Here is an 18,049-nt window from a genome sequence, read left to right on the forward strand (position 1 = left end):
CGCCCTTCCCCTCCCTCCCCACCCCCCTCTGACCCGCCCCTGCTCCTCACCGCCCAGACCTGTGACTTTAAGGGCTGGAGGAAACCAAGCCTGGCGGTGATTGGTGGTTTATTCTAACGGTGGAGAATGAGATCATCCACAGCCAATGACCGGGCAGCACCGGACGAGACCTCCTCGCCCTCCCGCCCCCACCCCTCCCTGCACCTGACAGGCCGGCATGTCTGCGGACCGCTCATCCCGGAGGTGAAGGGGTGGTGTCGGCCAGCCGGCAGGTCTGGCCCCGCGGACCGGACCGAGCTCCTGGCTCGGGCAGGTACGGTGTCTGCCCAGCTCCTCCTTCATCTTTCCCCAGCGAACAGGCCTCCTCCCTCCCGGTGCCCCAGCCCTGCCTTCCCCGGCCGCGCCCCTCCCCGCAGGACCGTGCGCCCTGTGCGCCCTGCCCGGGGCCTCGCGGGCTGCACGCGCCGCTTCCCACCGCCAGACCTGAGCCGGCAGGGTGGCCCCGAACCCAGGCCTCAGGGGCTTGCATGACCCCCAGGGCTGGGCCTATTAGGGAGGGCCGGGTTTCCTTCACCTCCTGCCTGCGTCCTGGCCCGGGCTCAGCCATCCGCGGTTTGGGGAATGTGGGTTTCCTTCCTACCCTTCCCTTCATCCTGTTACTGGTTTCCTCCCAGCCATGAGGTCCAGAAAGCCTGGGGTTGGGAGTTCCCAGCCCACCCTTTCCCATTGGCACACATTGGGAAAGGCAAGGTGGCTGCCAGGCTGGAGTGAGGGGCAGACAGGGCTGCGGCCCCTCCCCGCGCCCTTGCCTCTCCCTCGTCCACTGCCCGAGTCCCCTTAGCCATCTATGTGTGTTACACATTCATGAGGGAGGAGCTCCTGACAGGAAGGCTACACGGCCTCTGGGACAGGAGGAAAGAGCCTCTACAGGGCCGGGCTACCCTGGTCTCTCATATCTAGTGTCCATTCACACCCGGGTCAGCCCAAGCAGAAAAGTCCTTAAGGCTCTCATAGCCAAAATAACTGGAAAAGCCAGGTGCTAGTGGCTCATACCTGTAATCATAGCTACTCAGGAGGCTGAGATCTGGGGATTATGCTTTGAAGCTTGGGCAGGAAAGCTCATAAGACTCTTGTCTTCAATTAATCACCAAAAAGCTGTAATTGGTAGAGGGCCAACCTTGAGTGAAAAAGCTAAGGGACAGTGCCCAGGCCCTGAGTTCAAGTTCAAGCTCTAGTACCAACACACACATACCACTACCACCACCATCACCAACAACAACAACAGTAAAAAAGCAGTGCTGAAGGCACTGATAGAGCACCAGCCAAGCAAGGTAAAGGCCTTGAGTTCAAGCTCCAGTACTGCTAACAAAGAAACAAACAAACAAAAACCCCCAAATGGCACTGACTCTGCCTCTTAGGCCCAGCAATATGCCAGTTTCCTCCATGAGAGATCTGTACTCACTGACCATGTGGACCACAGGACCACTGAACCAAAGCAATCAGGACAATCCACCCTGGCATGGGAAAGGGTCATTAGGCTGAACCTAAAGGATGAGAGGATCCCATAGGGCCAGCAGGAAGGGAGCATGGGCAGGGGCAGGGACCAGTGTGGGCAGCAGCTTTGGAGCAGAGTGTGCGGCCTTCGTGTGTTCAAGGTGCACTAGACAGCAGGCTTGATCTTTGAAGGCCATTTGAAGGCAACTCTGGATCACAGATATCTCCAGCTCATTCCAAAACTCAACACAAATGCTCAAGGAATTGAATTTGAAAGGTAAGGAAAACAGAGCCCAAGCTGTGATTTTATTGTTTCCACGACTTAGGAAGGATCTGGCTTATGAAGGGACCTTACCTACCTTACCTACCATAGCTCCGATCTTCCACTTCTCAGAAGAGAATATTCATCTTCCCAGTATCCAATGGAGGAAAGCAGGGTGTAAATAGGAACATTGCGCCCTCATGCATTGGTTCATTACAGATTCCAGCCTCACGGCAGCAATGAGCCTGGTGGCCTGTGAATGCCTGCCTGGCCCCAGCCTGGAGGCTGAGCCCTGTTCACGAGCAAGATCCCAGACTTCTGTGTACCTGGAACAGATCCGCAAGCAGGTAGCCACGGGGACACCTGACATGACCAAGCGTGACTACCTGGTGGATGCTGCCACACAGATCCGCCTGGCCCTGGAGCGTGATGTTAGTGAGGACTACGAGGCTGCCTTCAACCATTACCAGAATGGTGTGGATGTGCTGCTCCGGGGTGTGCATGGTAGGACTGGGCCAGGCAGGGACATGGAGGTGGGGGGAGGGGCGGAGAGAAGAGTCAGGGTAGGAATGACTGGACCTCCACGTAAGGCAATAATAAAAACTAGCATCTGCTATCTATTATTAGGGCCTTGCCTATATTGACTCATTGGAGCCTCACAGCAATAGAAATTACTAGATTTATTATTTATTTATTTAAGTGGTAATTGGGTTTCAAGTCAGGGCCTTGAGCTTGCTAGTCAAGTGCTCTACCACTTGAGCTACGCTCCCAGTCAGTTTTGCTTTTAGTTATTTTTCAGATAAGAGGTCAAGTTTTTGTCTGGGTTAGCCTCAGACTATGATCAACCTATGCCTCCCGTGTAGTTGGAGATACAGAAACATACCGCCACATCCAGTTTGTTCATTGAAATGGGGTTGAAATGGGGTCTTGTCAGCTTTTTATCCAGGATGGCCTCAAATCGTGATCCTCCAGATCTTCATCTCTTGAGTAGCTGGGATTACAGGCATAAACTACCATATAAGGTCCTGAATTACTAAAAAAAAATGTTTGCACTAATTACATGTATATAAAAACAATCTTTTTTTCCATTCTTTTTTTTTTCTTTTTTTTTTTTGAGACGCGCTTCTCTTGCTCAGACTGTCAGACTGGTCTCAAAATCCTGGGTTCGAGTGATCCTCCCACCTCAGCCTTGTGACCTGAGTCGCTGGAACTGCAAGAGCACACTGTGCTGGCCAGGAACTATTTTTGATATTCATTGTCTATGAGAAAATGGGGCATGGGGCCGTTGAAGAGCCTGCCATGGCTCTGCAGCTAGCAGGGGCACAGCTGGGTTGGAGGTTTGCCTCTGCTCCCTTGGGGTATGCTCGGTGCCCTGGAGCTGGGCTGGATGACCATCCTCTGCGAACTTGCTCTCAGCTCCAGGGAGATGGCTGACTGGTGAGCAGGTAATGTGTAATTATAGTCCCAGATGGAAGGACAATGAAGTAGACATACAAGGAGCAAAGAGAGAAACTGAGGCCAAACTGGGTCAGCCTGGGACATTTTCTAGAAGAGCAAATTAATATGAATGACAAGGAACAGCCATGCATTGTCCAGTGGAGGGCCGGGGAGAGTTCCAGGGAAAGCAGCTCAAGGTTGTCAGGGAAGAATGAGGCATTTCCATGCCTGGGCAGTGGCTGGTGCTATGGCCAATTTAACCCCCTGAAGGCCTCATGGCCAGGCTGTGGGTAGAAGTCACTCACCCTGACTCCCCATTTCTATGCTCCTGCAGAAGAGACCCCACAAACCAGAGGCTTCAGGACTGTCCTATGCATTCCTTTGTCCTGGCTTTTGTCATTCTGGGCATCAGAGATAGAGAAAACAGTACTCTCCAGAAACTTCCATCTCTATCTTCTGAAAAAAAAAAAAAAAAGGCTGTGGAAATCCATGCCCTGTGTCTTTCCAGGTGTTGAGGGCAGATGTGGGTACCAGCTTTACAGTGCAGTAGGCTGAGGGGTAGCTGTGGTTCCTAGCATCCTTCTGCCTTATTTTTCCTCTCCTGCTTGTTTTCTACCCCAGAGCAAGACAGGGGGCAGAATCTGCTGAAGCAACCTTAGAAATAGGAGCAGTAGGGCTGGGAATGTGGCTTAGTGGTAGAGTGCTTGCCTTGCATGCATGAAGCCCTGGGTTTGATTCCTCAGTACCACATAAACAGAAAAAGCCAGAAGTGGAGCTGTAGCTCAAGTGGTAGAGTGCTAGCCTTGAGCTGAAGAGCTGAGGGACAGTGCCCAGGCCCCGAATTCAAACACCAGGACTGGCAATAAATAAATAAATAAGAAAGAAAGAAAGAAAGAAATAGGAGGGGCTGGGAAGGTGGCTCAGTGGTAGAGCACTTGCCTTGCATGCAGGAGGCCCTGGGTTCAATTCCTTAGCACCACACAAAACAGAAAAAGCCAGAAGTGGTGCTGTGGCTCAAGTGGTAGAGTGCTCACCTTGAGCTGAAGAGCTGAAGGATAGCGCCCAGGCCCAGAGTTCAAGCCCTATGACCAACAACAACAAAACAAAAGAATGAAAGAAAGAAAAAAGAAAAGGAAAATAAATAGGAGCCATCTGCTGTGGAGGGCAGAGGGTGGTGAGTGGAAGATGGCCCCTCAGCCCTCCAGCAGGGTGAGGGAGCAGAAATAGACCCGATGACCCTCATCCCCCACACAGTTGACCCCAACAAGGAGCGATGCGAGGCAGTCAAGCTGAAAATCACCAAGTACCTGCGGCGGGCTGAGGAGATTTTCAACTGCCACCTGCAGCGGACACTGGGCAGCGGAGCCAGCCCAGACTCGGTGAGGATGCCCCTTTGCCCCATGCGCATCTGACTGCAGGACAGGACAGGTAGTGGAAGATGTGAGTCTGAAGTGTGTGCCAGGGCTCCCTCCTGTCCTCTGTTCCCCCATTCTCCCATACCCTCCTGGTTCATTCATTCTCAGGTCCTGAGAATCATCCTGGCCAGCTTCGTGCCGTCCCAGAGCACTTGGCGCATGTGTACATGTACAGCCCACAGCTCCATATGGCTTGCATGTGTGCATACACACAAAGCCTCCAGATTGTGTTTTTGTTGTGAGTGGATTCACTGTGAGTATTTGAAAGACACATATACCCATGAGTGAATGCATATGTGTGCCCAGAACTCTCCCCATGAAGCCAGATGCTTGTGGCTCACATCTATAATCCTAGCTACTCATGAGAGATCTGTGGTTCAAGGCCAGCCTGGGCAGGAAAGTTTGTGAGAGTCTTAGATCCAGTTAACTACCAGAAAATTGGAAGTGATGCTGTGGCTCAAAGTAGTAGAGCACTAGCTTTGAGCAAAAGAGCTCAGAGATCGAGCCCAAGCCCTGAATTCAAGCCCCATGACCTATTACAAAAACAACAATAAAACTCTCCCCATGTGGTTTTTCCTGACCAGTGGGCACTTGATGGGGATTGAAGATGCATACACAGATGTCATGCCTATAGGTCTGCCCAGCATACACAACCTATCCTCCTTGGCTTACTGTGTGTGCATAGGCTCTTTCCTCAAAGCAGGTGGCTGGTGTATACTCTGAGACCTGCAGGCTCTCCAGTTAGTCCCCTCCCCCATCCAGGCAGTTATCTGTTTCCTGTAGACTAGGCTTTTGGGAAGGTACTTCTGGATCTTGGAGGGATGGGTAGAGGTCAGCCTGGCTACCCTGAACAATATGGGCCCCAGGATTCAAGATCAGGAGCCCCTGCCCAGGGCCCAGGGAGGCCGCTGTGGCTGAGGCTACCTGTGGCCTGGCTTTCTCCTCTGCAGGGCTTCAGCAGCCTGAGGCTTCGGCCCATCCGCACGCTGAGTTCTGCTCTGGAGCAGCTGAGGGGCTGCAGGGTGGTCGGGGTCATCGAGAAGGTGAGTGAGTGGATATCTGAGGCATGGGAGGGGAGGCGAGGGGAGGTACGTGGTGTACAATCAGCAGTGGTGGGCTAGGACAGGGGTGTGGTATGAGGAAGGGGATTTGTAGCAGCTGTCTGCATGCCTCCAGGGGTTAGTGGGCCAGGACGGCCGTGGAGTCCAGCAGCCCCTTCTTTCCCTCACCCCCAACACACACCATTTTGGTTGTGAAAAGGAAAACAAGGGGAATGAGAAGAGGCAGGCAGCTCCCTCTCTACAGCCTCAGGCTCAGACACAGAAAACCCACAGAAACCACAGGAGAAGCTGTACCCAGGGCACCCTGCCAGCCCTCACTGCCCTGCCCACTCCCACTTCCCACAAGCCTCCACCCCGCATTCACTCTGCAGCCCAGAATTGCTCCTGAGCACTTCTTCCTGGGGCTAGGAGGTGATCAGCTCCAGAGACCTGCCTGGCAGAGGGCCCAGGCTGGCCTGTGTTTCAGGGGCCTCTGCCCTTTCTCTCCATGTCCACACACACTCATCCTGACTCCATTTTGTGCCTTTTCCCTTAATTCAGAGCAGACAGGAAGATAGGTGATAGCCCAGTCCTTATTAAAGTGAGGGATCCGAGGGACAAACAGGTCAAATGACTGTTGAGCCAGTATCAGAGTCTCCTCTGCCCCCACCCCAAGGCTCTCAGAGTAGTCGCTAAAAGTTCTTTCCCAAACTGGCCATTTACGAAAAGCATCTGGGGAGCTTCCTCAAAATACAGATATTTGGGCTCCACCCTAGACCTGTGGAATCAGAATTTTTAGAGTTGAACTCAGGAGTTTATCATTTAAAACACTTGGATGATTTTTGATGGATCTGGGGGGGGGGGATCATGAAGAGACACTAGTATATGCTCCCACCCCCTCACCCCCATGCAAGTGGGTAGCATCCTGTCTGGAGGGGCAGGCCCAGTGGCTGACCACTCATCAGGTAGCCATGGGCAAGTCCCCTCACTATGCTGAGCTTTGATTTCCTTATTGGTAAAGTGAAGTGGGAATTCTCCCTCCAAAGGGGTGATCTGGGAAGAAAACAGAAATGATTTTGGGAAAGGCCTGGCACATACTGAGACATTTAATGCATGTTTGATGGTTCTCAGTGAGAGCCACAAGAATGAGTGAGCAAGCACAAGCCCCCATCTCCAGAACTTGCTCCAGCTGCTTCTCCTGGCACTCTGGACTAAGCCCCAGACTGTGAGCAGAGGCCCAGCCTGCCTCCATCTGCCTCAGTCCCCCTCCCCCTCAGTGGCCACATCCTGACCTTGTCAAGCATAGCCACTCCCAAGGATAGGCTGTCAGGAGTGACTGACACCATCCTTCTGAATGATACCCTGCAGAAGCACAGGTGTTAATGGTGAGCAAAGTTCCTAGTTGGACGTGTTTGGGAAGCAGTGAATAAACGTTCTATTACTTTATATTTTTGTTCTAGGAGTTCTCAGAGTTCTTAGGCTGCAAATCTATACTGAGATTCTCTAAGCGGGAGATCTGTGACACAGAACTTCCTGATTTGTTTGACACCAGAACATGCATATATTTGCAAAGTACTTTAGATGGCTTTTATAGCTTCATTTTGGTGGTCGTGGGGTTTGTGCTTGTGAGGCTGGCAGTTTACTGCTAAGCCGCGCTCTCTCCCTGAGCAAAGCTTTTTAGATATGCTGTACTCTGAGGGCTACCTACTGGGAAAGTACAAATTAAGGCTAAACCTGCACTGCCCTCTTTTTCCTTTCCACCTTTTTTGGGGTACCCAATTGATTGACTCTAGCTCCCTCCTGAGATCCCTTTCTCTGGGTCATGCCCAAGCCAGGAACAACACTTTCCCCAAATTAGGAAAAGTGTTAGGACCACTGGGCCCATTCCACCACAGCTCTGCCCAGGCAGATCCAGGTAGCGAGGCAGTGCTGGCCAGCCCTGACCCCAGGAGCTGGGCATGCAAGGCTTGTTCAGCTCCGTCCTGGCATGCCCAGGACGTAAGCAACTGTTGGGAGTCACTGGAGCCGGCAGGGGGTCTCCAGGAGCTGTAGAGATGCTGGCAGAGTGAGTCCCTAAGCCAGAGTAGGTAGACAAGCAAGATACCTGAGGGTTTGTCCTCAAGGAGCCTGGGGACAGGACAATGTCCCTCCATTTGTGCTGAACCTCCGGGAGCCATGGCCTGAGTTGGGCATGGGGAAGAAAAGGGCATCTGAGTTCCTTATTTTACTTGGCTCAAACACAGGGTGGTTTTTTGTTTGTTTGCTTTTGAATTGTTACCAACATTCTCAAACGTGAAGATTTCATATAAAAAATACAGATTTCCATATCTCCTGAACAACCAGAAGATCTGGACATGTGGAGTTCACATTCTCCCCTGGCAGCAGGGAGCCCAGGATGGGGGCTGCTCAGCCCTTCCCTCCCTCCACCCCTACTACGCTCACATGTTTGGTCCCTGTGAGCCTTTGCGTTGGAAGGTTTTGGACTTGTTGCTCCATGAAAAACTCCTCCTAAGACTTAAGATTCTTTGTGTATCCTTAAAGAAAAGAAAGACATTGTTTTTTCACCAAAGCTTTATTGCAGTGTCCCAAGGATTCAATGGGCTTAAAAACAAAGAAGACACCTTTCTTTAAAGGTGGAGCAGTACTCATAATTGCCATCCATCTTCCCTGTCATAAGGTCCACCTCACATTTGTGAGGTACATTCCCAAAGGCCTATGGCCTTGCAGTAACCTTAGAATGAAAAGTATTACGAGGCAGGGCCAGATGCCTGTTCTGGCTTCTCGAAGAAAAATGATCCTCCTATCTCTGCTTCTGAGTAGCTGAGATAGGAGGATCATTTTTCTTCGAGAAGCCAGAACAGGCAACACAACAACAACAAATAAAAGTTACCAAAACCATCTTAAGCAACAAATGGGCCAGGCACTGGTAATTGACACTAGTAATCCTAGCTACTCAAGAGGCTGAGATCTGGAAGATCACGGTTCTCAGTCAGACAGAAAAAAATCCTAAAGAACCCATTACCAGCAGAAAGCCAGTCTAGAGGTGTGGCTCGAGTAGTAGAGTGCTAGCTAAGGAAGCAAGCCAACCAATCATGAGGCCCTGAGATCAATCTTTGAGTGTGGTGATGTACACCTCTAATCCCTGCTAACCAGGAGATGAAAGTCCAAGGCTCATGGAGAGGCATGAAAGCTCTGAACAACAACAACAAAAGCTAAAAACAAAAACAAAAATCAACCACAAATCCATCAGACTGTTCAGGACAGTAGTCACCAGTCACATAAGACAATTTGCATGAATTAAAGTCAAGGATTCTGAATCTTCAGTGTTCTAGCTCCATTTCATGGGCTCCAACACTACATGAAGCTACTGGCTTCTCTACCAGACAATGTGGAAATGAAGGATTTCATCATGGCGGAAAGTTCAGTTGGACAGTGTTGCATTATGATACTAATTGTCTTCCAGAGAATGAAACTGGGATTCATGGGAGGCAAGCAGTAGGTGGTCTCTGTTTCCCAAGCCACTACGCAAAAGAAAGAGATTTTTTTTTCTTGTTTGGTTTCATTAATGGGAAAATGCTCCCTCTAATATACTTTTGAGATATAATGAAAGAGAAAGGAGTTTGAATCTGGAAAAAAACAACTCTCAGCACCCTCATGAACTCCAAGATAATCAGTTAATGTTTAAATCTAGTTTCTTCTAGACAACTAGGTTTAAATGTGTGTTTTTTCAAACACAATTGTTATTATGTATGGGACAAATTGTATTTCTGGCTCTCTCATAAATTTGGACTGTAAGTCAGAGGGCCTTGCCCAGCACAAGGTGGCGGGGAATCCCACTTGGCGAAGCCTGGGGGGGAATTATGGGAGGTGTCAGGGCCTGTGGGAAACTCTGTTCTCCTAAATGACTTTAGAATTCTCTGCCTTTCTTTTTCAAACATTGCCTAAGTTTGGTCAGAAAGCCAAGGCCAGGCTGGCTTCTATCTCTAGCTGTTGGAGGGGAGACCTCTAGTGGTCAAAAGGGCCAGCTCCCAAGTGCTGCAGCCAGGGCCTGGGCCTTTCCCAGTCCCCATTTTACTGATAGGAAAACTGAGGCTCAGAAGGGAAAGCACTTGCCAACATCATCTGATTGTGTGTCCAGTTAAACCTGCAAGCTCTGGGGTTGAACCTATCTGGATTCAAATCCTGACTCTACCACTTTGCAGTAGTGAGACTATGGAAAGGCAATATCGCCTCTCTGAATCTCAATTTCTTCATCAATAGAATGGATCACTAGTAATTCTTACCAGTAGAGTTGTGGGAATAAAATCAAATAACCTCTGCAACTACTTAGCACAGAGTAAGCACTTGGTATCCTATGTTGGTTTTTTTCTATAGCATATTGACCATTGCTAAGGATCGTGAGGGTTTGTGCTTTGATTGTCTGCTTTAATCAACATCCCTATCCCACTCCCAAGAACCCCTGAAGGAAAACTGTTAGGACTCCACTTTGCAGGTTAGAAGAACAAAGTTTAGAGAAGTCATGTGACTTCATAGAGAGGCTGTTTATGGCCACAATGAACAGTGACAAACAGAAGTTGGGCATTTGTGATTCCTGCTTGGTTGTAGGAAAAGAAAAATAAAATCAGTTCATTTGCCCAGGGCTCTAAACCCAGGGTCCTTTTCCCTACACCATCTGAGGCTGCGGCTCTCACCCCCGCCCAGTGTCCGGGCCTCAGGGCCTGCCCCCCACTCCCCTCTCTGGCCAGCCAAGGCCCTCCCTGGGGAATGTCCTGCCAGGCAGGCCAGTGGCCAAGGAATGGGCATACTGGGGTGCTGTCTGGCTTCTTCATGTCCTCATCCACGTAAAATCGCCTGCCTTCCTCATCTGATACACCCTTGCCCCTCATAGAGCTGGGTCCACGCCTGCCTACAGAGGAAAGGTGGTGGGCAGACTGCAAGAAGCCCTGCGGAGGACAGCCTCCACACAGGACTTGATTATTTTATTTTTATTGAGACAAATCCTTGCGCACGCTGGCCTTAAATTCCTGGCTCAAGCAATACCTCTGCCCCTGAGTAGCTGGTATGCACAGCCATGCCTGGCTTAAGAGAAGACTTTATTTCAAAGAAGGGGAAACAGGAAGGTCTAGAGAGTTACCTGAAAAACATGCCAAGCCCAGGACCGCTCGGCTCACACTGAAACTACACTCTCAGAACCCTGGCTTTCTTCCTTGAAGAATAAGGAACAGCGGAGGTGCTATCTTCAGTCCCTGCAGGACGGTGGGATCTTAATCTTCCCTTCCCCTTCAGGGAGAGGAGAGGATTTTTTCTTCTTCTTTTTTTCTTTCTTTCTTTCTTTTCTTTTCTTTTTTTTTTTTTTTTGTCATTGTGGGGCTTGAACTCTGGGCCTGGGCATTGTCCCTCAGCTCTTCAGCTCAAGGCGAGCACTCTACCACTTGAGCCACAGCGCTACTTCAGGTTTTCTGCTGATTAGTTGGAGATAAGAGTCTCATGGTCTTTCCTGCTTGGGCTGGCTTTTAATCATGATACTCAGATCTCAGCCTCGTGAGTAGTTAGGATTACAGGCGTGAGCCACCGGTGCCTGGCATGGAGAGGCATTCTTACATGGGATCCTCCTGGCTCCATGCAACCTGAGTATGTGAAGGATTCATGCAGGACTGTGGGAATACAGAGCTGAACAAGGTCTTGCCCTTGTAGTACTTACAACCGGGGGTGGGGGTGGGGGTGGGGTAGGTTAGGCAATGAGGCTACCAAAAGTGAGCAGCGAGAGAGAAAAGAGATGGCAGCAGTCCCTGGATACTGCATGGAGGGACCCCAGAGCTGTGGGTGAGCAGGATGGGATGGGTGTTGGCCCCGGGGGAAAGAGGGGTGTACTCCCTGCCCTGTCTCTGGGTGAGTTGACTTGGTGGAGGAAGCGAGGGCCTTGGGCATGGATCCCTGGAAACTAGCGTGTGGCTTCTGGACTTTGACAGGTGCAGCTGGTCCGGGACCCAGCCACTGGAGGGACCTTCGTAGTGAAGGCACGTGCTGCCCAGCCCCTGCTGTACAGTATAGTACAGTACAGTCCTCCCCTTGGGATCCCCCTCAAAGCTCTGGAACATTCTCCCAGAATGTGCATGTGGAATTCATGTCCCCTCCAAATCTGAAAGCTGCTCGTTCTATTCTGAGCATGGGCTCTGCCTCCTAGATACACCCCCCACACACACACACACCTCATACTCACATACACACTCATACTTGCGCACACACACAAACATCATCTTTGGCCAGAAGGGTGGAGGAGCTTGAGAGAAAAGAGGGGAGGACCAGGTCAGGAATTGGGGGAAACAGCTGCTCCTCAGAATAGCTCCCACTTCTTATCTGAGTGCTCCCCAATGCCAGGGCTGCAGGACTGTCCCCTAGCAGCCGCTGCTTCTGGCCTTGTCCTCAGCTGATCTTCCTCCCTGACTGCTCCCCAGAGCTTGCCCAGGTGCCACATGGTAAGCCGGGAGCGGCTCACCATCATCCCACACGGAGTCCCCTACATGACGAAGCTGCTGCGGTACTTTGTGAGCGAGGACTCCATCTTCCTGCACCTGGAGCACGTACAAGGTGAGGGGCCCTGGCAACACCTCTGGCATTTGGGGTTTTAGAGTCACCTTCCTTCTTAAAACAGTGGGCCCCGGGGAGGAGTGTGGCTTTCTCCTGACGTGGGGCACAGCTGCGGAAGCTCTGTTGCTGGTGGCAGAGGCAAGCCATTGTGGGCCTCCATGTGATGCCAGAGGAGCGGGAGATATTCTGGAGAGGAGGCCACGCCACAGGCAGGGGAGAGGGTTGTTTGCGGCTCTGTCCTTCCCCACAGTGTCCTCTGGCCTCCGCCCTTTTCACTTTTCTGGTAGGTGGCCCCCTAGGATGACTGAAGCTGTATGGACTGGAATTGGGTCACGTGGTAGATATTCACTCATGATCATAGTAATTTCCAGAATATCCCTGGATCATGATGTGGAGTCATCGGAGATGTGGCCGTTGCATTTCATTAGATCGTTTTCCCTAAAACAAAATTGAAATTATGTAGTGAATCCACCACTCCAACCAAAGCTACTGATAATGAATACAGGGCGTAGGGCAGGGCTCAGCAATATGGCGCCTGCCTAGCAAGTGCAAGGCCCTGAGTTCAAACTCCAGTAGCACAAACATAAAAATAAACACCAAACCCAAGAAATACATTTAGGGTGTACAGTCCCTAAAACAGCTCTCTGAGGGCAGGCAGGTTAATAAGAAGAGAGGGAGGGGTAGGGGTAAAGAAGCCACACAGAGGGGTCGTGCCCCAGATGGAGGAAAGGGGAAATGGGCCTCGTCCTGGTGTCCAAGCTCCTTTTCTTCCCTTCCCTCTGCCCCGCCCAGGAGGCACCCTGTGGTCCCACCTGCTCTCCCAGGCGCCACCCCAACATTCTGGCCTCAGATCTGGCTCTGCTCAGGAGAAGTCAAAGCTGGACAGTCGCCTCAGCCTCCTGACCTCAGCACGGCTCTCCCCAGGCTACACTGTGAGGCAAGACAGGATCCTTCTGGAACCTTCTCGGACTTCTCAGAGGCTTCCTCCAGCCAGGGAGCTCCCACCCCTCAGACCCTTCAGAGAGGCTGACAGCGAGTCCACGGCCAGGACCGGCACTTCCTGCTCCTCCCGTCCCACAAGGGCACCTGGTGGCCACTGGTACCTTCAAGCCAGGAGGACTGGCCAGAGCTCAGACCCTGGGCCCCCTCGGGGACTCCTTTGGGTTCGTGAAGGGGCCAGCCGGGTACTGGGGGGCTGTGGCCGAGGCAGAGGTCACAGCCCCCCTTGGGTGGACAGAGCCTGCTGGGCGGGTGGTGAGGCTGTGTGGTATGTGAAGGAGGAGCGGGTGAAGCAGTGGGCAGCCGAGATGCTGGTGGCACTGGAGGCACTTCATGACCAAGGGGTGCTGTGCCGGGACCTCAATCCTCGGAACCTGCTCCTGGACCAGGCAGGTAGGAACCCAGGCCATTCTACCCCTACCCCACAGGAGGGAGCCCCCACCCCCACCCCCGAGTCAAGGGGACCTTAGAGGTTATGTGCCGCTTTCCTCACCTGCACCCAGTTCACACAGGATTCTGCCTGAGCCTGGGCGGCCCTTCCCCTGAGGCTAGAGTAGCTCCCAGAACACCCTGGAAGCCCCCGGGGCCATGACCTGCCCAGTATGGCCTTTGGCTCCTGCTGAGTGCCTGTTGGGGAAGCCCTGGGACTGAATTCTCCATGCCAGCTATCTGCGATGCCACCCTCAGCCTTTGTCCCTCACCCTTTCTCCTTACACACGCTTGATGAGAAGGTCACATCCGGCTCACGTATTTTGGCCAGTGGTCGGAAGTGGAGCCCCAGTGCAGCAGGGAGGCCGTGGACCACCTGTACAGCGCCCCAGGCAAGAACGGAGCGGGTGGAGGGTGGCCCTTGATATTGGATACCTCTGTGTGGGTTGAGTCTGGGGACTGAGGGCGACATGAATGGGCAGGGTCTGCTAGCATGGAAATGGACAGTCCCAGGTGAGGGAAAGATGTCTGTTTTCTTGCTTCTGCAGAAGTTGGGGGGATTTCTGAGCTGAGTGAAGCTTGTGACTGGTGGAGCTTCGGGTCACTACTCTATGAGCTGCTGACAGGAACCGTGAGTAGCTGGGCAGGGCAGAAAACTTTACTGGGTGCCACTGAATGCTGGGTAAGCAGGATTCAGTCTTACTAGCCAGAATCTTGAGAGAGCTGCCTGGTTCTCAACATCTGGCCAATTGGCCTGGATGTCCTGCCACACTACAGGCCACTGGAGACACAGGAAGTCACTTTAATGAAGCCACAGGCACATAAGAGTATCCCAAACACATTATCTCAACTTTTGTGAGAGAGGAGTTGGGATGGTCAGGAAAGTTTCTGGAAGAGTGTGTCTAAGACTTAGGTTTAAAGAGAAGATAGCATATGACACAGCCCTGCTTCCCTGGATCATCCCCTGAATTCCCCCCCCCCACTTCCTTGACCCTCCCCGCCCCCTTACTCCTGCCCTTTTGGCTGGAGGATTGGATAGAGTCTTTCATCCAGGTCAGCAGCTGCCCTGTCCCTGTCCAGTCTGGGTCAGCCAAGAACTCAAGGTCCTCCCTATAAACTATGTTGCTCAAAACGATGCCTGGCCTTTAACCTCTGCCCAGATGAGCTCAGCACTACATCTGGGGCCAGTTGGGTTGGGAAGTAAAGAAGAGGCCAAACTGCATTTGAGTAGAAAACAGCTGGAATGGACTCCTTATGACCTCAAGTCCACAGCTGTCTCATCCCTCCTGGCTTTCTCCTACTTTTGTCCCAAACCCAGGCCTCTGAGAACCCTATCTGCAAATACCGACCTTCCCTCCTCCCACCACAGCTCTCCTACCTTTCTCCTGGATGCTCTCCTTACCTCCAGACTGTCTGCTCTCCCAAGTTGCATATACCTTTGGGCACAGAGAGGACCTGCTTTCTTCTGTCACCGCATCCCTGCCTTGGCCTTGATAGCAGCCTGCCGTGGCCCGCTGTCAAATGAGTAGCTTGTGAGGGCTTTTTTTTTTTTTTTTTCCTAAGCAGACAACTTCCAGTGCTGTTCCAGATAGCGTTCCCACCCAGATTACAACCCAAGATTGTTGTTTCTAGCATCAATTCCAGGACCCAGAGGGACCCAGGTTCAAATCCTGACCTCAGCACAAGGCCCCTTTCCTCTGAACCTGCTTTCTTGTCTTTAATGGATATAGGTATTTCAGGGACATAGCTCAGTGTCTGGCACACAATAAATCATAAGGCAGCAATCAACATCACGAATCACCAACCCCATGGAATGTGACACTGGGGCAGGTGGCCAGGCGGGGGTGGGGGGTGGGGGTGGGAAGACGGAACCTGGGGAGCCACTGGAAGACTTCCCTGGGATCCTCTCTTCAGAGATCCCTCTTTGTGTCCCACCCCCACCCCCAACCCCCACCAGGCACTGTTCCAGATCCACCCCTCAGGATTCCAGGCACACACCCAGCTCCAACTACCTGATTGGCTCAGTCGCCCAGCAGCCTCCCTGCTGACTGAGGTAAGGTACAGCCTGGCCTAGAGGAGCTGGCTTCTTGGCCTGTGGGCAAGAAAGGAGGGATAAAAGCCCCACAATTGTGTGTGTGCTGTATCTGTTGATGTGGGGGCTACAAAACAATAGGGCAACAAATTTCTATGCACCAGTGGTCAACCATCAGCAATATCCCTCTGAGGGAAAATGAAGTTATGAGCTGGGCTTGCAGAGTCTAAGTCTCCTAAAGTTATGGTAACTGAAGTCCCTGAAACTTGGCCCCTGTCTCTGCCAGAGTGCTGACTGGCCTCTCCCTCCACAGCTGCTGCAGTTTGAACCCAAGCAGCGCCTGGGTGCCGGAGGGGGTGGTGCCAGACAACTCAAGTCCCACCCCTTTTTCAGTTCGATCCAGTGGAGCAGACTGGTGGGGTAACAGGAGCCCTGGTGGGGTCGTGGAAGCAGCTGGCCTGCACTCCATCTCCTGCCTCGCCTGTCGTCCCTCTCAGCAATGGGCTTTAGAACATAGGGAAGTGGTCTTTCCTGCTCGGCCTGGCCTTGGGCCTCCAAAGCAATGATCTCCACTGTCCCTGGAGAAGTTCCCAAAACTGCAGAGTGAGGCCCACACCTTAAAGCCGCTTGAGCCTTTTACAACATCCACAGACATCTGTTGGGCACATTCCTTGTGCTTGATGCCAGCCCATCAAAGGGCACCTCTGCTGCTCTGCTCAGAGTGACTGACCACTTGCAGCAACCCAAGCCTGGTGCCTCGCTTGGGACACCAAGTGGTGTAGGATACTGATCTTAAACCTGGACTGTGCTGGCTGGTCACTGTAGTCATGGAACTCCCAGAGGGGCAGGAAGAGGGTGGGGGAGGCAGGGAAGATCTGTGGCGTGGGAAGATTAGGGACAGGATGATCCGCTCCCTGTTTCTGGTCATATTTCTGTTTTGATTCAGACTTGAGAACAAAAAAGAGGGAAGTTTTAAGAAGTAAGGTGCAGAGGAGCCATGGTGGAAGGGGAGGCCCGCGCTCTGCCCCCGCTGGCCCCGAGGGGCTGAAGCAACGCAGCCAGGTCATGCCCCTTCCCTTCTCAGGCCTCGGCTGTTTATCATTCTGAACTTTAATCATGAGGTTCTGCTCAATTTACTGTCTTCTCTCACTCCCATTTGGAGAAACCACAAAACATGAGCAGATTATCCACACTTTCAGCCAAACCTAAGATGTTTCTGGTCTCTGAAGAACTGTGTTCAGTGGGCTCCTCAAAATCAGCCCCTCCTCCGGTTTGAGAGCTTCCCCTATTATTGGGGTACACTACACTCCTTGTCCCAGAGCTAAAGTCCTACTAGACCTCTGTCCCTAGCCTGACAACTGTCATCAGTTGGGGAATCTAGCAAGATACTTGTGTCCTGAGACTATGGCTCCTCTGACTCCTCTACTTCTCAGGTTGAGGAAAAGCAGTCTTTCTTGTGCCCCAATAGCCCACATCCTGAATGGCCACAGGTTTGCCCATCTTCTAATAAAGCCTGCTCTTCTTTTGGTGTCCCTGTATTATTAATGCAGCAAAAGTGGCATGGAGGAAGGAGTAGATTGTAAGTCTCCACTAGAGATTCAAGAGAGGGTGGAGCCTTGCTAGGAGGCTGCCTAAGCCTCCTAGCGTGGGAAGCACTGACTGAGCTTTTCAGGAAAAAGCCTTTAAAGTCTCGTGGCGTCTGAGGGAACTCCATGGAACTGGTTGTCTGTAAGCTTAACCCATGGGACCTAGAGCCTACCTGCTACAAATATATGTTCCTTCTGCATTCACCTATCAGACCAGACCACTTCCAAGCACAGCTTCATCAAATGTGAGGGACTTCTGGCTCTCATCCAGTCACACTGCACATCTGGTACTCTGTTGGGCCCTCAGCTTAGAATCCTGTGGTCCCAGCTCTGATTAAGATTGACCATTCAGTAAAATGGAGATAATGGCTATTTTATAGTTTACTAGAATAACTAAAGCTTATGTCACCGAGTCCTAGATCTGACAGACTAAAGTTCTTTTTATTAAATCCACCTACCAGCTCCTACTTGAGAAAGTAGGAACTTTTTTCCTTTTTTGTTGGTTGTGGGGCCTGAACTCTGGGCCTAGGGCCTGTCCCTCAGCTCTTCAGCTCAAGGTTAGCACTCTACCACTTGAGCCACAGCACCACTTCTGGCTTTTTTTTTTCTGCTTATGTGGTGCTGAGGAATCGAACCCAGGGCCTCATATATGCAAGGTAAGCACTCTACCACTGAGCCACCTTCCCAGCCCCAGAACCTCTTTTTTTTCTGAGAAAGGCCTCCAACCTAAAGGATGGCCTTGCTGTAAACAAGATCAGCAGAGGACT

The 18,049-nt window shown here is 51.8% G+C and overlaps 1 protein-coding gene across 5 annotated transcripts; it reads left to right on the plus strand.

Annotated features, from left to right (window-relative positions):
• The first annotated feature begins 221 nt into the window (after positions 1–221).
• Positions 222–17,223, plus strand: Rps6kl1 (ribosomal protein S6 kinase like 1). Of its 5 annotated transcripts, none has more exons than XM_070029899.1 (11): positions 222–313; positions 1,976–2,260; positions 4,448–4,572; positions 5,559–5,651; positions 11,618–11,665; positions 12,104–12,236; positions 13,029–13,628; positions 13,967–14,056; positions 14,213–14,295; positions 15,622–15,717; positions 16,010–17,223. In XM_070029899.1, exons 2-11 carry the CDS (start codon positions 1,996–1,998, stop codon positions 16,118–16,120), a joined length of 1,644 nt encoding a protein of 547 aa, XP_069886000.1. In that variant the 5' UTR covers positions 222–313; positions 1,976–1,995; the 3' UTR covers positions 16,121–17,223. The 5 variants fall into 5 exon arrangements, with proteins under 5 accessions (XP_069886000.1, XP_069886030.1, XP_069886039.1 ...); XM_070029929.1 differs by having other exon boundaries at positions 16,643–17,223; XM_070029938.1 differs by having other exon boundaries at positions 13,161–13,628.
• The last annotated feature ends 826 nt before the right edge of the window (positions 17,224–18,049 follow it).

This window comes from Dipodomys merriami, unplaced genomic scaffold, assembly GCF_024711535.1.
Source record: "Dipodomys merriami isolate MVZ:Mamm:240054 unplaced genomic scaffold, mDipMer1.0.p SCAF_1, whole genome shotgun sequence".
Lineage (NCBI taxonomy): Eukaryota > Metazoa > Chordata > Mammalia > Rodentia > Heteromyidae > Dipodomys > Dipodomys merriami.

Excerpts from the sequence above, each read along its gene's own strand:
- Rps6kl1 (XM_070029899.1), top strand. The coding sequence starts at position 1,996 with ATGAGCCTGGTGGCCTGTGAATGCCTGCCTGGCCCCAGCCTGGAGGCT. Across the intron at positions 12,237-13,028 it reads GCACCTGGAGCACGTACAAG|GAGGCACCCTGTGGTCCCAC; the intron begins GTGAGGGGCCCT and ends TGCCCCGCCCAG. Across the intron at positions 13,629-13,966 it reads CCTGCTCCTGGACCAGGCAG|GTCACATCCGGCTCACGTAT; the intron begins GTAGGAACCCAG and ends CTTGATGAGAAG.